This window comes from Pangasianodon hypophthalmus, chromosome 12 (assembly GCF_027358585.1).
Source record: "Pangasianodon hypophthalmus isolate fPanHyp1 chromosome 12, fPanHyp1.pri, whole genome shotgun sequence".
Taxonomy (NCBI): Eukaryota; Metazoa; Chordata; class Actinopteri; order Siluriformes; family Pangasiidae; genus Pangasianodon; species Pangasianodon hypophthalmus.
In genome coordinates this window covers 12,180,654-12,200,010 of record NC_069721.1, presented here as the reverse complement: position 1 = coordinate 12,200,010, position 19,357 = coordinate 12,180,654, and the positions used below count along the sequence as shown (strand labels likewise).

Here is a 19,357-nt window from a genome sequence, read left to right as displayed (position 1 = left end):
TAAAAAACACGTGAATAATGTAAGGAAATCTATTGTATTGAGAGAGAGAGAGGGAATGAGAGAGAGAGAGAGAGAGAGAGCTTTGAAGGTATGAATCTGTTAATGCTGCTCTAGTGTAAATCAGGGCATCATGTCCTGGGCTGAAACACAAAGGAAATTTCCACTCAATCTCTTTTTCCTATCCAATGCATGTAATGGCTATACAAGTGCTAGAATCCATTATGTATGTCTTCAGGCTACTACTGTGTTGAGAAGTGGAAGGTGGCCCGAGGACTCAAATGTGTATTTGGTTAGGGAATGGAAATGTACTGGCATGCTGTCTGACCATTAGGACATATGAGCTTCTATATCCTGGTACTCTGCTTGCAGTTTTAAGACTGAAATATGATACATTTAATAAAATGTAAAAACTAAAGCCCTACTCAGATAGATATACATAACCTTACTGGATAAAGATGAGTCAGAGTCTAGTTAGATAATAGCAGAATTGTGATAGATCTTTCCTGTTTTGAGGGAGGTTTTTAGGCATAATTGAGATATTCTATAGCTCCATTTAATAACAAGAATAAATCTTACCGAGGACACTTAATGTTTCAAGGAAAGTAAGTAAACCCCTAACATTTTGTGTAATGTAAATAATTCAAACAATCAGAAAATAGTGAATATCTCTTTCAAAAGCCATTCGATTTTAAGATAAGCCACATGGACCAGTGGCTAGAATAATATATTGGGTCAGAGTGATGTTCCCACACTGACCACACAGTGGTGCACTTTTACTTTCAGGTGGAGAGTGACAGTGAGACTAACACACAGATATCATATATGCTTTATATAACCAAACTAAATACTATATGAAATAGACTGTTATACCTGAATGATTGCTGAACATTTAGTCTTACAGACTCCATAGTCTTAATTTTGCACTGAATAATTTTATTATTCATTTGACGTTTTTTCTTTAATCTTTTTTGTTTTTCTTTTCTTTTTATAGGGCATAATAATAATAATAATAATAATAATAATAATAATAATAAAATATCACTTCTACTACTACTACTACTACTACTACTACTAATAATAATAATAATAATAATAATAATTATTATTATTATTATTATTATTATAAAGGAATTAAATAAAGGAAATAGGAATACAAAAAAAAAGAATAAAAAAGGAAAATCAAAAAGAAAAAGACATTATTCTGCAAACCCCATTAATTATAGTTTAAGTATATTATAATATTATAAGTACTATTAAGCATATTACAGTATAATTGGACAGTGTATTTTATTGGCCAGTTTCAGTTCTTTATATGCTCTCAGAAACTTGGCTAAGGATTTATTTATCAGTAGGTAGAACAGCTCGTCCACTGCCCCACACCAGTCGTCACGTTTCCACGTTGCAGCTGATGTGTATATTAAGCTATCTCACGTTCTGTGACGTCAGAAAAACCGGCAGAGACCGCTTCAAACAGCGATGTTTACTGACTGCTGCTCCAAGCAGCTATACGTAACATGAATATTCATTAAAACAAGTCCCGCCTACATGTCTGATTGGACAGAGCCGGACACGAACCTCAAACCGAGGGCTCTGATTGGTCGAGGACTTAAATTCAGGAGAAGCCTTTTCAGGGCAAACGAAGCGAGCCTTGTGTTATGTTAGACATTGTGTGCTGCTAGTTTGCTTATAAACAGAAAAGCTTTGATTCTAGCTTAATCTTTTCGCAAGGCTAAGCAGCATTTCACTATGAAGTTCGTGAGGTTTATTATGCAGAATTCGGCCTTGGCCAGCGTGCCCAAGCACATCGAGCACTTCTCGAAATTTTCACCATCTCCTCTGTCTATGAAGCAATTCCTAGATTTCGGTGAGTAGTTTTTGTGTTTGTGTTTGGATGAGCCTGACTTGTGCATCGTGTGATTTCTGGGCATTGCTGTTTTAGGGGGAAAAATCTCACTCGAGAATAGCACTGTGATCTCAAGCAGAATAAACAGCATAAATATGGCTTTATAGGGTGTAAGTCGGCGATTTTCTGTGTTGCTTTAAATGATGTGGTAGATGATGTAATTTCGTGCTTTTTATGAAAATTTGGGAGGTGTGATTAAAGATTTTCCAGAGCACAGACTGAGCGAGGCCATTGCTGCAGGGATTGCATCATGTTGATTAGCTGGTCTGTTAGGTCTGTTCGATATACCGAACCCATGACCTTTGTCCTACTGATACTGCAGAAGCGCGCGATAACAAAGGATCCCTTTGTTATCTCACTTTTTTTTGACTAATAGATGATTAAACCTTAGTCTGGAGTGTTTCTGCGAGGAATTTGTTGAATGATCAAACAACAATGCCATAATTTTGCTAACACTAACACACTCCAGTGTTTACTAGTGTGTTTTTAGGTTATTGTAGGGTGTATCACACCTGAAGGATGTAGCAGCTTAATTTCTCTGTAATACTTGTTGGTCTTGCTTTGGACATACCTGCCTGTCTTTTTGTTTGTTTGTTTGTTTGTTTGTTTGTTTGTTTGTTTGTTTTCAACTCTGGATAGCAGAGAAGATATATTACTCTGAATAGTTGTCCTTAAGTCTTAGATATTTGGCATTTTTGTTCTACAATGCCCTTTTTTCTGCCAGGTTCAACAAATGCATGTGAAAAGACTTCCTTCGTCTTCTTGAGGCAAGAGCTCCCAGTGCGTCTGTCCAACATCATGAAAGAAATCAACTTACTCCCAGACAGATTGCTTACTACTCCATCAGTTCAGATGGTGCATGGCTGGTGAGTCATAAGTCATCAAATTACAAAATAACTAAATAATAAAGACTGATGTCTTACAGCCTTTAGCTATGGCTTTTTTTATTGTTGTAGATATTGTAAATATTGTGTTATTTATAGCCCAAGATTTTAGTTACTTAGTAACAGCCCTCTGTGGTTGACTTGAAAAAGGGTAACACGGCTAAGGCTTGGTGACGTCGTGCTTGTGAACTTTGTCCTAGTTTGTGTGCAGTGCGGGGCTGGGCTATGCAGCTCCTCCAAGAGGGTCTTTGTACACATTGTCCTATTTTCACTACCTCTTCTTCTCCTTGCTCGTGTGTATTCTTGTTTTACGACTGTTTTGTTCTCCTTCCTTGTGTGTAATCTTGTTTTACGACTGTTTTGTCCCACAGCTCACATGCTTACTTCCACTGGTTACATTTATCTGCTCAGTTAAGGGTTTGGAAGCTGTCCATAACCATTTCATAATTAATAATTAATACAAGATATGTTTGAGGAAAATATGAACTTATAACTTAAAAAAAAAATTCTCTAGTACATTTTCAAAAGAAAAACAAGGTCCGTAGCATGTCCTTTTCTGCGTTTGGTAAAACTTTTCTGTTTTGCTCTCAGGTATGCTCAGAGTTTGATGGAGATCCTTGAGTTCTTGGATAAAAGTCCCACTGACCACAGAGTTCTGGGAGAGTAAGTGTAATATTACTTCCTCCATGACATGATTATGGCTTATATTTAATGACTTTTCTCATGATCTTGCATGCTTGTTCTGACCCTCAGCTTTGTGGAAACCCTGGTGAATATTAGAAATAGACATAATGATGTTGTTCCTACAATGGCGCAAGGTGTGATTGAGTACAAAGAAGCTTTTGGTCAAGATCCACTCACTAATCAGAACATCCAGTACTTCTTAGACCGATTCTACACGAGCCGAATATCCATCCGTATGCTTATCAACCAGCACAGTAAGTAACAGACCTTGCTTACAGGGTATATTTCACTCTGGGTGTTTTCACATGTAGTGCTTTTTAAATGAACCATACTCAGTCCTGTTGAAGTGGACTCAAAAGGGAACTCGCTGCAAATGGCCTCAGTGCTTTTGATGTTCACAATACGAGCAGACTCAAAAGGGGACTCGGTTCTCTTTCTGGAAATTTTAGCATTGATGAGATCAGTGTTGCTTTATACACTGCCTCAAACTGACATGCTCCTAATTTTTTTTTATGTAATTGTTTATCAGTTATCCAATTGTTTTTAATGTGTTAAAATAGTTTCCAAAGTTAGTGATGAACCCAGGACTCAAGCTACATGTAGAAACTTTCCTATAAATTGTGTTTAAAATATAAACAGTAGTATGTGCTTATCTGCCAGCTATGAAACTAAGGATGGTGGAACGTAGAATGCTGTGGAGATGTGTGGTGTACAGAGTTGATTATTTTAACTTTTACAAAAGAAATTGTTCTAATGTTCTCCAATAATCCCTTTATAGCTCTAATCTTTGATGGTGCCACAAATCCTGTTCACCCCAACACCATTGGAAGTATTGATCCTCACTGTGAAGTAGCAGATGTTGTCAAAGGTGAAGTATAAATGTCTTCTTGACCTTATGTGGTAGTAAATTGAATTTATGTTATAGATATTTTTACATTACTTTTTTTTTTTTAATACAATTTGTCCACATGCAGATGCCTATGAGAGTGCCAAGATGCTGTGTGACCAGTACTACCTCAGCTCTCCTGACCTGGTGCTGCGACAACACAACAGTGAGTGAGGGATTATGTTTAGTGTGTTTAGTCCCAGCATCTGACCATTAGATAATTGTTCTCTGCAGGTTACATAACAGGCCAATAAGTCCCAATGTGTTTGTTAACTCAGCCAGTTCTGCTAATTAGGACTTGTGTACTTTTGCATACTTTTGATTCATACTTTTGTATGTTCATAGATAATTGCTCAACTGTTTGAAACTTATGTAATGTTTGAGGCGATATGGTTGACTGACTCAAGCAGTATTGACACTGCGAGTGAGCTTTAACTGATGCAGGAATGCTGATGCTTAGTACTTGTTCCATTTCTGTCTTGCAGTTAACAACATGAACCTGCCTATTAGCATAGTGTATGTGCCTTCCCATCTCTACCATATGCTGTTTGAATTATTCAAGGTGAGCATGACCTCTTCTCATACTAATCTCCAAAGCTACGTCATTCGCATAACGAGAGCTCAGTGTTGCCATGACAATATTTTTCTTTCCACAGAACGCTATGAGGGCAACTATTGAAAACCATAATGAAGGCACCAATCTTCCACCTATTGAAGTTATGGTGGCTATTGGTGGAGAGGACCTTTCTATCAAGGTCAGTTGACTCTGACAGCTTATAAATTGTATTGTGCTAGGTTTGAAGCTTTTGTCTTTTCTGCAGTGCTAGTTTGGTCTAGCAAGTTCATTGTAACCATTAATACACTCAAACTCTGGTTGTTAGATTTAGATAAGGCATGTGCTATTTGATATTAAGAGTCCATTAACCCAGTGCCTCAGTAACCCATGCCCTCTCAGAGTGGCTCTCCATTTACTGCAGTAGTATTGATGCACACGGACACATTTGTAGTGCTGTGGTTCCTCGCACCCTCCCAATCTGCCCGCTTCATGCTGATGCTTCTTTTCTTGGAGCTTCTGCATTTGTGACTCACTCTCTGCTGCTGTGGATTGTCCCACATAAATACCCTATAGATTTGCAGTTCCCAGAAACTGTTTATGCCTAAGTCTCACCCTTTCTTCAGTGGATACTCTCACATGGATACTATAGACTTGTGCCTAAGCACTACTGCTGTAATCATAAAGACCATAATGCTCAAACTGCACATCCTTTCAATACCTAGTCCCATTTGACGTTATAGTATACAATTGTAGCAGAGTAATGATTTATAATCACACCAACTGCTGTTACCCAGAGGAGGATGGGTTCCCTTTAGATTCTGGTTCCTCTCAAGGTTTTGTCTCAGCGAGTTTTTCTAGCCACTGCCGCCTCTGGCTTGCTCATTAGAGAGCTAAATGTAAATCTGCATCCAGATTTCTGTAAAGCAGCTTTGTGACAGTGTCTTGTGTAAAGCTCTATAAAATTTGAATCGAATTGAACTGAATTGCTGCACACGTCAGCTTACTCTGCACATCAGTGGCCATTTTGTGTTGTTTTTCACACATATATTTAACATACTGTCTCTCTGCCAGTTTTGTGTTTTACTTTGATCTGTTCCTTGAAATTATTTTTATGGTTATACTTCTTTGTCACTTTTCCCTGTATGTCTACAGATGAGTGACAGGGGTGGTGGCGTCCCTTTCAGGAAGATGGAGAATCTGTTCAGCTACATGTATTCAACAGCTCCGACTCCTCAGATTGGCCAGCATAGAACTCCTCTGGTGAGACAGTCTTCTCTTTACAGTTTTCATTTCTTAATTCCTGACACAAAAGTTTCACAGCGTCTTTAAACCCAGACAGGCTATGAAGGAAATATGTATAATAATGACATTTATATCTCCCATCAGCACTCTGTTATCTCTGTTATTTACAGCACATGGAGCATGGCACTGAATTCTGCTCTTGTTTTGTCAATAGGCTGGCTTTGGTTACGGGCTGCCAATCACGCGCCTCTATGCAAGGTATTTCCAGGGAGACCTCCAGCTCTACTCTATGGAGGGCTACGGTACTGACGCTGTTATTCACCTGAAGGTACAAGTCCTTTTGATCAATTATGATTTGTATGGGCCCATTCTTGGGGATTAGTGAATTAATTAACTACAATTTTAATTAATCTTGGCTCCACTTTTTATATAAAAATGATGGTTTAAAACATGAAACAACTTATGTTGCTGGATGATATCTGTGATGATCGTGTCTGATTAGATAAGTGATCTCCTTATAAATTACAGCAATGGAATGTCTGCATAATGTACATATTGCCATCGCAACAATAAAAGGAAATATAGAATAGTCTCTATCTAAAGTTATTATGAACTAGAAGATAGTGACTTGTTTTTCCACTTAAGTACCATATTTACAAGTCATACTGTAATCCTACACAAATATATCTTTAATGCAAGCTCAGTTTTTTTTTTTTTTTTTTTTTTTTTTTATTAGAATCGCTTGTTGCAGGGAGTGAGTCAGTGCACGTTGAGCTTGATCAGTATAACAGTAACTTACCTAAAGCTGCTGGAAGCATAATTTCTCTGAAAACGCCTTTTGAATATTGTCTGTATTTTGTTGTTCGGCATTTGAAACTCATCCAAAACCCGGTTTCAGATTGATTTCATCAGATAACAACAGGAAAAAGCACTTACTGATGTGTCTCCATATTTATGAAAATGATGGAATCTTCACCATCAATTCAGACAGGTTATCTATTACCTGGGGTTATTTCTACTGATTATTTTATAGAAGGTAAAATTTGGCATAATCTTTCCTGACAGATTGGGAAAGGAATAAAAGCCCAGAGATACTCCATTAATAATTACACTATCCTACCTCCCCATGTAAAACCAAACCAATGCAAATAGGGCTTAAACCTGTAAGTATAAATGACATGGTGTTTTTTTCCCCCTCAGGCTTTATCCACTGACTCCGTAGAAAGGCTTCCAGTGTATAACAAGACGGCTCTACGGAACTACAAAGTGAGCCAGGGAGCAGATGATTGGTGTGTGCCAAGCAGAGAGCCGCTGGACCTGGCAGGATTCCGGCTGGCTAAATGAAGACCTTCCGCTTGTCTGGAGTCTCCTGGCTCAAAATAAAGACAGTCCTGGCATTAGGGATCTCACATGGGGACCAGAGAGAGCAATACAGTGTCTGCTAGAAGCCCAGACACTCAACATGAAGCCTTATCACTAGTTAATGCATGCAGTGGATACATCGGCACCATAATCAACCCATGAATTTTTGTGGTTTGCGAAAATCTTTTCTTCCACAATGTTACCTGTAGACCATGTGTGCATGAGTGAGAGTGTCAGAAAATGGTTATTTGAAGATTACAGCTCTCTCCTATGAAAGGTGGAGTATTACAGTGTGGGAGAGCCTGAGCTGCTAACTTGGTTAGTGCGTAGGTGGAGGGCAGCATGATCTTCCAGGGCAGATGGTGGAATCAGTGTGTAGTATAAGGCCTGAGCAGAGCAACTTCATGAGAGCAGTGATAGAAAGGGCCAAAAAGAGTTGTTCTTGAAAGTCTAATATGAATAATACAGCGATTTGTATAAGAGTACATGAGAAGATCTCAGTGTTGTTATAATGTCATCAGTGGTTAATGCAGTCATTACAGGGAGTATTTTCTAGAACATCCATCTTCCAAGTCAGAGATGATGATGACATAGTGGATTATTCCATAGTGATTAGAAGGACCGTTCTTAGAGACCAGTAATGAAAACCTCTGGGTTTATGAAACACCTCAGTGATGCGCCATGATTGTATTATGAAGTCAGACAAAATAACACTGATGCAATAGTGTTTAAATAGAAAGCTAATAAAAGGACATTAGAGTGTAGTGCAGCGGTTGGTTCCATACATTTTAACATTTTTGTTTTGAGCTTTTAAATGCTTTTAAAACATTTTAGTTTTGAGCTTTTTTTTTTTTCCCTTTGCTTTTGAGTTCATTCATATATATTCTCAATTGTGTTATACTGCTATGTTGTATTCTTAATTGTTGTATGTAAGGCCAGTCAAGAAGAAGATATTCTTCTAAATTTGAATCTAATTTTCTGTGCCTCTACTTTTGGAAATGTATTTACTGTATTAAACAAAGCAGCTGTTCTGAACTTGAACCATGCAGAACCATGCAGCTCGTAAGTATTCTTTGTTATGTATATCATGTCTGCTAAGATTTTATATGAACCTTTTAACTTCATGTCTGAATGAGTTATATTTTGTGATAATCTATTTTCCATTGTATCTATAATGAATGTAAATGTAATGGAAATAAACATGACATTTCATTGCATATCCCTCCATCTGGTCACATTAAAGCGTACCAAGATTTTTTTTTTTTTTTCTTTAATCAATTTTGCTTGAACATCACAAGTCATGTAATCCAATCATAGTCAGCATGTTGCCAGTGAGCCACCAGATAAACTGTGTAAAGCGAGGCTTAAGTATCAAGACCTTCACTAGAAAACATAATACCAACTGTGTGTTAAGACGTCACATGCTGGCCATTTGCCCACTCAGCCAAAGGTTATAGACTCGTGTAGTAAACAACTTCCTGTGAAAGGTTACAACGCAGAGAGAATATAGTACATGCTGACGTGTTTATCTGGAGTGACTGAATGGAAGAAAAACTTTGATAAGACCTCTTAAAATAGATTAAAAAAAGCAACATGCTTCCATAATGAGGATCTAATGGGTCTAAAAGAGAACAAGGGTTGAGAATTTGTAAAACCGAATGGAAAAGGAGAGAAAAAATCCCAATACATGAATAAAATTGCAATATTTGTAAAAAAGAATACCTGAAAGAGATTTTGTTTTTGTTTGTTTTATCTCTTTATTATTGTGACTTGAAACACTTGGTGTTTAACTGTTATTCTGAATGACAATTTTGCATGTTAGAATTTTATTCCTTCCTTACTCCAGCTTTTTTTCCCCTGTAAACATGTTTATAAGACAACAGTCACATAATACTGGAAGGATATCATTTATAGATAGGAATAATTTTACATAAACATACTTTTGATGCAAAAAGAAACATTTCCAACAAATTTGTTCTATATAGTGATCTAAATGACTAGAATTTGATGCGCTGTTGCTGAATAAGATTCATTCAAGACCATTTAGGCCATAACATACTGTATGATTTACATCATTTTCATACTCATCAACCTATTCAGTGAGCCCTTCGATCTCTGTGGATAGGGACACTGTCATCCTGGAACAGAGCACACCTATTAGGATAGAAATGTTTCATCACAGGATAAATGTGATCAGTCAGAATAACTTTTTGTTGATTTGCAGTGACTCTTCTCTCTAAGAGAACAAGTAAACAAGAGAGCCCCTTTTCTCCCTTTCCTTTCTGTGTATTTTAAAAGAAAGTAGCTCAGCTAACTTTACAGTACATGGCACACTGTGTAATATATGCCTACTGGTGTTCTATGGTCGAAATGTGGTCGACTCGAAAGGGCCTGAAACTTGAAGGTAAAGCAGAGAAAAAATATAGTACCTTTTCTTTTCTTTTCTTTTCTTTGTGCCTAGAGTGAATATGTTGAATGAATTTTCATAGATAAGAAATGGCGTAAGGAGAATGTTCTGCAGATTGTTTTTTTCCAGCAGAGGGCCTCTGAGTGTGTTCCAACCTACAAAAGCAGGACGGTGTGAAAATGGCAGAGATGTGCAAGTACAGAAGAGAATTGCTGCATGGAGTCAGTTCCAGGAACTCTTCAGGGAAAAGAACAGCTCATCACCATAAACAGCAGAGTGTGTAGTAGAAAGAGGAGAGGGGTCAGATGTGTGCTCCCTGCAGACGCCTCTAGCCTGTTTGTCAGAGACCGTGTTCTCTCCGTGTGGCATGCCTGGCATAGCTCTGCCCTGTTTACTGTGCTCATGAGGACTGCTGATGGTGCTCTCATCCCCATGTTCTCTCTGTCACATTATTGCCTGGTCACATCTAACCGGTGTAGAATGATCACGTGGAGGTGTCAAGTGAGGAACATGACAACCTCCAGATGTATCTGTCTATAATATTACATACAGATTATTATGTGTAACATTTCTTCTGTGTAAGAAAACAAATAGGCTTTAGTTAAAAAACAAACAGGGACAAAAACAATGGAATTAGAATTTTTTTTAAATATAGTTTGTGATTTATATATCTATCTATATCTATATATCTAGATATATATCTATATCTATCCACACACACACGTATATATATGTTTTGTAATATATGTTCTACTTACTTTTTTAAATTACATCATGATGATTATTACTTCATTTGTTCTTTTCACTGACTTGAATATTTATGTAAGTGGACTGGATAAACAGCACAGACTACATTATATTATAAAGTAAACATACTAGATTCCTAATGAACCTGTGTGAAAACCCCATTTTAATTTACATCACTATTGCCATCCTGTGTCCTTTCTATGTTACTGCAGTCTGTTATCCTCTTCGTGTGTAGTGCAGTCTTCATGACCCTCTCTATTTCCCTGTACTTATTAAACCTAAAACCATGCTTCCTTAATTCATGCTTAGATACACACACTTTTAGGCTTTCTTATGCTTCCTGTACACATTTAAAGTAGGGAACTGAAACATTTTAAGAGTGAAATGTTTTGCCAAACATGATCATTTTTATTGTATACTAATATGGCTGGTATAGTAGTACTGCATGCTTTGCATGTGATATACATTTACATTGACATTGATGGCATCTGGCAGATGCCCTTATCCTGAGGGACTTACAAAAGTGCTTTGAAGTCTCTGAATAAATGCATTCTGATGAACAAGGGCATGATGGTTTTATGTATATAAGGTTTGCATGTAGTAAGAAACTCAAACACTACACTACAGAATATTTTAAGATCTCACCCATCTCACTTTTGCTGATAGTGTCAGAATCTTTCACTCAGTCTAACCAATGACTGAGCATGTGCGGTTGCTGCCTGATACTTACACAGGCAAAATCCTAAACAGTCATAAGATACTGTAAAACTGCACCCTTTTTGTAATGCTGTATCTTTGCTGCCAAAAGACAAAGAGCTTCAAAAATAGATATATTAATCAGCTTTTAAATGAGAATTTAGAGTGAGTTTCCATTTTTGCTAACAACATACAGTTTATATCATACAGTGTGACATACAGGCAGTTATTTGTATAACACAGTGCAAGTCACTATTTACAAAAGATAATTAATCCAAATTAATTAGGCCAACTACAATGTTAAATATATAAAATACCAACCTGTGATATACTATCAGGCAAAATAATCAGTACAGAATCATGAAATGGAAGATTTCCAGGCAGAAGTGGTTTTGAATGGATAAACATATCCTTAACATTGCCAGTGGGCTGACTTTCTCTTTAATACAGCAAAGCATACAACAGATTGAGGAATTATGTTTAATATTGTCCCAAACATTGTCTAACGCTAGTCTTAATACTATAATATAGCTTGAAGAAATATGTCATTGTATGGTATTGCTGTAGAAAACTCCAGTCTTGGCTTAAAAACAAACAAACATAGAAACAAACAAATGAAATGTACTCATTTACAAATTCTTACATACTGCTGTTTTTAATTCACTACTCTCGGGATTGCAAACTGCATTTTTGTTTTATTTCAATTTACCGCATGGGTCTTAAGTCATATTTGCAAAGGGCCAGTGTAGCTGCAGGCTTTCATTCAAGCAGGAGTAGACTTTATTCCATTTATTATTATTATTATTATTATTATTATTATTATTATTATTATTATTATTATTATTATCATTCAAATGACTATTAGGCGAGGTTCTTATATATGACTAGAATGAAGACCCACATTTGTCTCATTGAGTATAAGACTGAAGATTGACCCCTGATATATAACACAGTCCTACCATAGTTGGAAAGTTTCTGGATTTATTATATATTTTTTGCTGATCTCATCAGCAGTATCTGACCATAGCAAGTTTTCATGTGCACGTTTCATGTGCTCTTCCATATCTTCCAAAAAAACTGTGTAAAACGAGGCTTAAGTATCAAGGCCTTCTCTAAAAAAAACATAATAGCAACTGTGTGTTAAGACGTCACATGCTGGCCATTTGCCCACTCAGCCAAAGGTTATAGACTCATCCAGTAAACAACTTCCTGTGAAAGGTTATTTATGAATATTTATGTAAGTGGACTGGATGAACAGCACAGACTACATTACATTATAAACATACTAGATTCCTAATGAACCTGTGGAAAAACCCCATTTTAAATTTCATCACTATTGCCATCCTGTGTCCTTTCTATGTTACTGCAGTCTGTTATCCTCTTCGTGTGTAGTGCAGTCTTCATGACCCTCTCTATTTCCCTGTACTTATTAAACCTAAAACCATGCTTCTTTAAGTCATGCTTAGATACACACACTTTTAGGCTTTCTTATGCTTCCTGTACACATTTAAAGTAGGGAATTGAAACATTTTAAGACTGAAATGTTTTGCCGAATTTTTATTGTATACTAATATGGCTGGTATAGTAGTACTGCATGCTTTGCATGTGATATACATTTACATTGACATTGATGGCATCTGGCAGATGCCCTTATCCTGAGGGACTTACAAAAGTGCTTTGAAGTCTCTCAATAAATACATTCTGATATACAGTGTAGGAACAAGGGCATGATGGTTTTATGTATATAAGGTTTGCATGTAGTAAGAAACTCAAACACTACACTACAGAATATTTTAAGATCTCACCCATCTCACTTTTGCTGATAGTGTCAGAATCTTTCACTTAGTCTAACCAATGACTGAGCATGTGCGGTTGCTGCCTGATACTTACACAGGCAAAATCCTAAACAGTCATAAGATACTGTAAAACTGCACCCTTTTTGTAATGCTGTATCTTTGCTGCCAAAAGACAAAGAGCTTCAAAAATAGATATATTAATCAGCTTTTAAATGAGAATTTAGAGTGAGTTTCCATTTTTGCTAACAACATACAGTTTATATCATACAGTGTGACATACAGTCAGTTATTTGTATAACACAGTGCAAGTCACTATTTACAAAAGACAATTAATCCAAATTAATTAGGCCAACTACAATGTTAAATATATAAAATACCAACCTGTGATATACTATCAGGAAAAATAATCAGTACAGAATCATGAAATGGAAGATTTCCAGGCAGAAGTGGTTTTGAATGGATAAACATATCCTTAACATTGCCACAAAGCATACAAAGCAAAGCATACAATAGATTGAGGAATTATATTTAATATTGCCCAAACATTGTCTAACGCTAGTCTTAATACTATAATATAGCTTGAAGAAATATGTCATTGTATGGTATTGCTGTAGAAAACACCAGTCTTGGCTTAAAAACAAACAAACATAGAAACAAACAAATGAAATGTACTCATTTACAAATTCTTACAAACTGCTGTCTTTAATTCACTACTTGAAAACTGCATTTTTTGTTTAGTTTTAATACAAAGCATGGGTCTTAAATCATATTTGCAAAGGGCCAGTGTAGCTGCAGGCTTTCATTCAAGCAGGAGTAGACTTTATTCCACTTATTATTATTATTATTATTATTATTATTATTATTATTATTATTATTATTATTCAAATGACTATTAGGCGAGGTTCCTATATCTGACTAGAATGAAGACCCACATTTGACTCATTGAGTATAAGACTGAAGATTGACCCCTGATATATAACACAGACCTACCATAGTTGGAAAGTTTCTGGATTTATTATATACATATACAGTCATGTGAAAAAATTAGTACACCCCATGAAAGCCTGTGTTTTTTTTAATATAGTTAAACATATGGACATTTGATCTTCATTTTAACAATATTGGGAGATTCAAGTAATATAACTAAACAAATAAAACCAAAGAAAAGTGTGTTTAAAATGTTATGTAAAACGTAATTTAAAAAAATTAAATTTCTTGTGAGGAAAAAGTAAGGACGCCCCCACATTTATTTGTAATTAAAATGGCTAAAATTACCTACAGGTGTATCACATCAGGTGCAAATTATTAGAACATCATTACAGAGCATTATGAAGGAGGCTTGCCTTATTTAAACCTCAGACATTTAGTTTGGTTTGCTCTTAATTGTTGAAGTGAGAGGTATCACCATGGTGAGATCCAAAGACTTCTCTGGGGCCTTCAGAAAGAAGATTGTTGATGCTTATGAGTCTGGTAAGGGATATAAAAAGATATCAAAAGAATTTGTAATCAGCCATTCCACTGTCTGTAAAATCATTTACAAGTGGAGAACATTTAAAACAACTGCCAACATAGCCAGGTCAGGCCATCCAAGCAAATTCATCCCAAGAGCAGACTGCAAGATGCTTAAAGAAGTCTTGAAAAACCCTAAAATATCATCACGGGACCTACAGCAAGCTCTTGTTACAGTTGATGTCAAAGTGCATGAATCTACAATCAGCAAGAGACTGCACAACTTTAATTATCATGGGAGGTGTGCAAGGAGGAAACCATTGCTGTCTAAGAAAAACATGAGGGCAAGACTGAGGTTTGCCAAAGAACACACAGACAAAGACCAAGACTTCTGGAATAATGTGCTTTGGACAGATGAGTTTAAAATTGAATTATTTGGACACCATAACAGAGGGCATGTTTGGTGTAAACCAAATACAGCATTTCAGCAAAAGAACCTCATACCCACTGTGAAACATGGAGGTAGAAGTGTTATGGTTTGGGGATGCTTTGCTGCAGCAGGACCTGGCCAGCTCACCATCATAGAATCCACTGTGAATTCTACATTGTATCAGAAGCTGCTTGAGGAACATCTGAGACCATCTGTAAAAAAAAAAGATGGTTGAAGCGGAACTGGACCTTGCAACATGACAATGACCCAAAACATACCAGTAAATCCACCAAGGACTGGCTGAAAAGTGAAAAATGGAGAGTTCTGGAATGGCCAAGTCAAAGTCCAGATCTAAATCCTATTGAGATCCTGTGGGGTGATTTGAAACGGACTGTGCATGCAAGAAACCCCTCAAACATCACACAGCTGAAAGAATTCTGCATTGAGGAGTGGGGGAAACTTTCTTCCAGTTGATTTTTTTTTTTTTTTGCTGATCTCATCAGCAGTATCTGACCATAGAAAGTTTTCATATGCATGTTAGCATCTTCCATATGAAGTGTAAGAACAGACACTGGTGTGAAAGCCTAACTTCCTTTTTATGAAAGCTTAACTTCCTTTTGCCTGCTGCAGCTCACCATGCTCTAGTGAGATATATAGTCAGTACACAGAGTTTAGGGTCACTGTCTGTGATCTCTTCTTGCATGACGAGGTAAGAAGCAAGCTGTGTAGTAGTAGTAGTAATAATAATAATAATAATAATAATAATAATAATAATAATAATAATAATAATAATAGAAGAATGAATGCCCTATGCATTTTTAGAATTGTGTAGCAATAACCAATAACTAAATTGCATACACATATTTGCGCAGTAATGCTAAAGTCTTAGGCACCCTATTTTTTTTAGTACAAACTTTGTTATAGATTTTTAGTTTATGACTTCTACATTATTGATTCAGTACGAAAACATTTTAGATTTCCAAAGATTAGTTTTCCAGCACAAAATTAAATGTTACAGAAAAATGTTTGTCAGTAAAGAAAGCAGAATATTATGTAAGAGACCACTTTTTTGACAAAAAAACATAATGAAGGCTACTGGGCTGCAAAAATAAGAAGCAAGTGTGACAAAGTCTCCAGAAGAACTGTAGCTGGTTCTGCAGGATGCTCAGTAAAACTTACAGCTCATTTCCTTATAAAACTACACAAATTGTACCTGAGACTACTAATTTTTTTTTTAAAGCAAAGGGTCATCACAGCAAATGTTGACTTTGTTTCATTTATTACTGTTTACTGCTCTTTATAGTATTTTCTTTAAAATAGAAACATATTAATTTAGTTATTTTTGAAGGCATCTTTGCATCTACAGCATTTCTTTGCATGTGCCTAAAACTTTTGTACAGTTGTGTAGATATATTGTGTTTATATTGTTTTACAAGTGATATCATACTTGTTACTTATTTAAGAATTTGTCACATGCAGATGGGGGTCTCAAGCATTCAGATGCTGTCAGTGCTGTTGGTCTGTGTGGCCAGTACAAAGCAAACGGAAGGATCAGTAAGCATGAATTAAACATAAAAACTATTATATTCTGATTTTAAAAATGTTTTGTAAAGCTAATATGGCTTGTTCTATAATATTTTTTTTCTGTACATTGTTCCAAAATATTATCCAGACCTACTTAATAATTAATTAATTATTTAATAATTAATAATATTTATTAAATAACTTAATAATTATTTATCTTTGAATAATTGTGATAACATTGTGTTTTAGTATGCACTGAAAATGTGGAGCAAGGGAGACCATGCTTTTCGGGAACAACTCGCTTTAATGTATAAGGTAGAGAAGGACCACACAACGGTGTTTTCTGGTAACTAACACATCATCCCATAGATTTTACAATAAAATCCTCTGAATTTTTCAGGAAATAGAAGCCCTGAGACATGACCAAAGTTTGATGAAACAGAAACAAGAAGACATGACGCAGGTAAGAGCAGTATAAAATTCATAACGTCATGGTGTAAAAGTAAACATATTGATAAAATATGATGGATTTGAATCAAATATGTACATATTTGTGTAGGCGGTGATGCACTGTACACAAATGCAAGCAGACACATATAAGGAGGTGAATGTGACTTCCCTGGAAAAAGGTCAGTATATCTTTAATCTCATATACATATACCCCCAAACTGCTCCCCAGGCGCCGCAGCAAAAAAGGCTGCCCACTGCTCAGGGTGTGTGTTCACAGTATGTGTGTGTTCACTACTGTGTGTGCACTTGGATGGGTTAAATGCAGAGCGCAAATTCTGAGTATGGGTCACCATACCTGGCCACACGTCACTTCACTTCACTACATAAAAACACATAAGGCTGTTTTATTGTCTTCCTAGTAAACATGATATGATACTGAAATATACAAGAGGATAAAAATTACATGAATCAGTGAATATTATCTGATAGTTTTCTTACCTGCTGTCTTGACCAGGCAGCACCTCTATGCTGTACTCCTTTTCCCAAGAGGAGGAGGGTGATGTCAATGATGAAGGCCTCAACCCCTGTTACAGCTACAAGTCACTCAACCAGGACTGGAGAGCCACCAACTACAGCACCAGGCAAGTTTCCTGTGATCGCAATGTGAAGTGGAATGGCTGGTATCGCCTGTTTTACAGGGGAAAAAGCATCCAAATGCCTGAGCTGTGCGTGAAGAGGGAAAGATGTGGCACACATGCCCCGCTGTGGTTAGTAGGTGGTCACCCACGCAAACGTGATGGAATTGTCACACGTAAAATTTGCGGCCATTGGAACAATAACTGCTGCGCCTTCCAATCCCCTCCCATCCAAGTGAAAGCATGCCAGGGCAATTACTATGTCTACAAGTTTGTCCAGCCACTGGCCTGTCATCTGGCCTACTGTGCAGGTGAAAACTCAAATGTGATTTCCTCAATTCAAACCCAACTTGCTAAATGTGATTAAACATTTGAGAAATCAAATTCATTATTGCGTTCAAACGTTTTTTGTGTAAACCTCATTTCAGATGTTAACACTCTTGTCTGTGGGAAATGTAAGAAAAATGAAATTTGTACCAGCAAAGACAAGATCAGGTGGTTTTGTAAGAAAACAAAAAGAAGAGGCAAGTATAAATATTTTCTCCACCTTTACACATTTACATCTACTGAATTTGTGTGTTAGAATTAAGCTAAAGTTAGAGACAAACTTAATTCTATTGAATTAGATCAGCTAAATATAGATAGAGGGATTATATTTTTTTTGTACCATCATTGCAACATTTTTCTTTCTCTTACAGTGAAAGCCAAAGTGCACTTCTTCGCTGCCTACCCTGGCTCACTGTCTGGCAAAGTGAACCAAATCCGGTACAGTAAGGTGTATGTGAACGTGGGCGGGGCCTTCAACAGGCTCACGGGTGTGTTCACGGCTCCAGTCAAGGGCATCTATCAGTTCTTCTTCTCCACTCAGGCTGCGAGGACTGGGCGTAAGACTGACCTGTGGCTCGTCGTGAATGGCTATTGGGTTTCAGTGTCTCACACTCATGTCAGCGTCTCAAACACAGTAGGAGCTCTTTCAACATACATGACCACTCTGCGCAAAGGTGCCTTAGTATACGTGACCCATAACTGTGGCAACTCCTATGCTAACTCTGCATCCAACACCATTGTATTTGGGGGTTCACTGCTTTTAGCACAAACATGAAGAAAGAGATTTAGCTACCACCTAAATGTGTTCATCTTTAATGTTTTATAATGAAGATTATCTTAATACTGTGTACAGCTGTCAGTCAGGGCCTAGAAAATGACATGTCATTTAAATTTGGCCTAATGGTTTTGTGTGTGTTTACATGCTTTTTTTAAAACTTGCATGTTACTGTTTATCATGCTTGATTTTTTTTTGCTTTGTTTTATTTTTGTTCCTGCCTAATTTTTTAGTAACTCTTTCCTGATATTAATGAATTACTTTCACAGCTGAAAAATTTCCTGCTTTTTACTTTTTTTTATTTTATTTTTTAAGTCTAATATGCCTACTATTGTGTGGAGGTAACTGGTTGCATTGTATGACTGTGATTCCTTGTTATGAACATAGTGGGGCAGTAAAGTTACTTCTGTGTTTAATAGTCTGACCATACACAAGATGGCCCCTCAGCCACAGGTAATTCAACACACATCTGTCAGGGAACCTGCATTAAATTTAGTCATGTTCTTGTATCTTGTGTGGTTATTGAAGGTGTGATAAATAAAATTCCCTGTAACATTCATGCTTAAGGGGTTACTCAGGTAATGCCAAACTCCACCAAGTGAAT

At 36.6% G+C, this 19,357-nt stretch overlaps 2 protein-coding genes across 4 annotated transcripts; both read left to right on the top strand.

The window, feature by feature from the left end:
• Positions 1 to 1,605: 1,605 nt before the first annotated feature.
• On the top strand, positions 1,606 to 8,734 carry pdk2a (pyruvate dehydrogenase kinase 2a). 3 transcript variants are annotated; one of them, XM_026915632.3, is made up of 11 exons: positions 1,606 to 1,864; positions 2,628 to 2,769; positions 3,379 to 3,450; positions 3,541 to 3,725; positions 4,250 to 4,339; positions 4,446 to 4,523; positions 4,843 to 4,919; positions 5,014 to 5,112; positions 6,066 to 6,173; positions 6,370 to 6,483; positions 7,356 to 8,734. In XM_026915632.3, the coding sequence occupies exons 1-11, from the start codon at positions 1,747 to 1,749 to the stop codon at positions 7,497 to 7,499; spliced, it is 1,227 nt and encodes a 408-aa protein (XP_026771433.2). In that variant the 5' UTR covers positions 1,606 to 1,746; the 3' UTR covers positions 7,500 to 8,734. The 3 variants fall into 3 exon arrangements, with proteins under 3 accessions (XP_026771433.2, XP_034165390.1, XP_034165391.1); XM_034309499.2 differs by lacking the exon at positions 1,606 to 1,864 and adding an exon at positions 2,185 to 2,443; XM_034309500.2 differs by lacking the exons at positions 1,606 to 1,864; positions 2,628 to 2,769 and adding an exon at positions 2,819 to 3,080.
• A 6,880-nt stretch (positions 8,735 to 15,614) lies between these two features.
• LOC113527562 (uncharacterized) lies at positions 15,615 to 19,312 on the top strand. Its single transcript, XM_034309181.2, has 8 exons — positions 15,615 to 15,751; positions 16,522 to 16,596; positions 16,816 to 16,881; positions 16,967 to 17,029; positions 17,126 to 17,195; positions 17,531 to 17,962; positions 18,080 to 18,175; positions 18,350 to 19,312. The coding sequence occupies exons 2-8, from the start codon at positions 16,522 to 16,524 to the stop codon at positions 18,751 to 18,753; spliced, it is 1,206 nt and encodes a 401-aa protein (XP_034165072.1). The 5' UTR covers positions 15,615 to 15,751; the 3' UTR covers positions 18,754 to 19,312.
• The last annotated feature ends 45 nt before the right edge of the window (positions 19,313 to 19,357 follow it).

What these genes read in the sequence shown, in the direction of transcription:
- pdk2a (XM_026915632.3), top strand. Translation starts at nt 1,747, where the DNA reads ATGAAGTTCGTGAGGTTTATTATGCAGAATTCGGCCTTGGCCAGCGTG. An exon ending in TATGCTTATCAACCAGCACA is followed by an intron (nt 3,726 to 4,249) that starts GTAAGTAACAGA and finishes ATCCCTTTATAG; the next exon opens with CTCTAATCTTTGATGGTGCC. An exon ending in GAGAGGACCTTTCTATCAAG is followed by an intron (nt 5,113 to 6,065) that starts GTCAGTTGACTC and finishes GTATGTCTACAG; the next exon opens with ATGAGTGACAGGGGTGGTGG.
- LOC113527562 (XM_034309181.2), top strand. Translation starts at nt 16,522, where the DNA reads ATGGGGGTCTCAAGCATTCAGATGCTGTCAGTGCTGTTGGTCTGTGTG. An exon ending in CAAAGCAAACGGAAGGATCA is followed by an intron (nt 16,597 to 16,815) that starts GTAAGCATGAAT and finishes ATTGTGTTTTAG; the next exon opens with TATGCACTGAAAATGTGGAG. An exon ending in AACTCGCTTTAATGTATAAG is followed by an intron (nt 16,882 to 16,966) that starts GTAGAGAAGGAC and finishes TGAATTTTTCAG; the next exon opens with GAAATAGAAGCCCTGAGACA.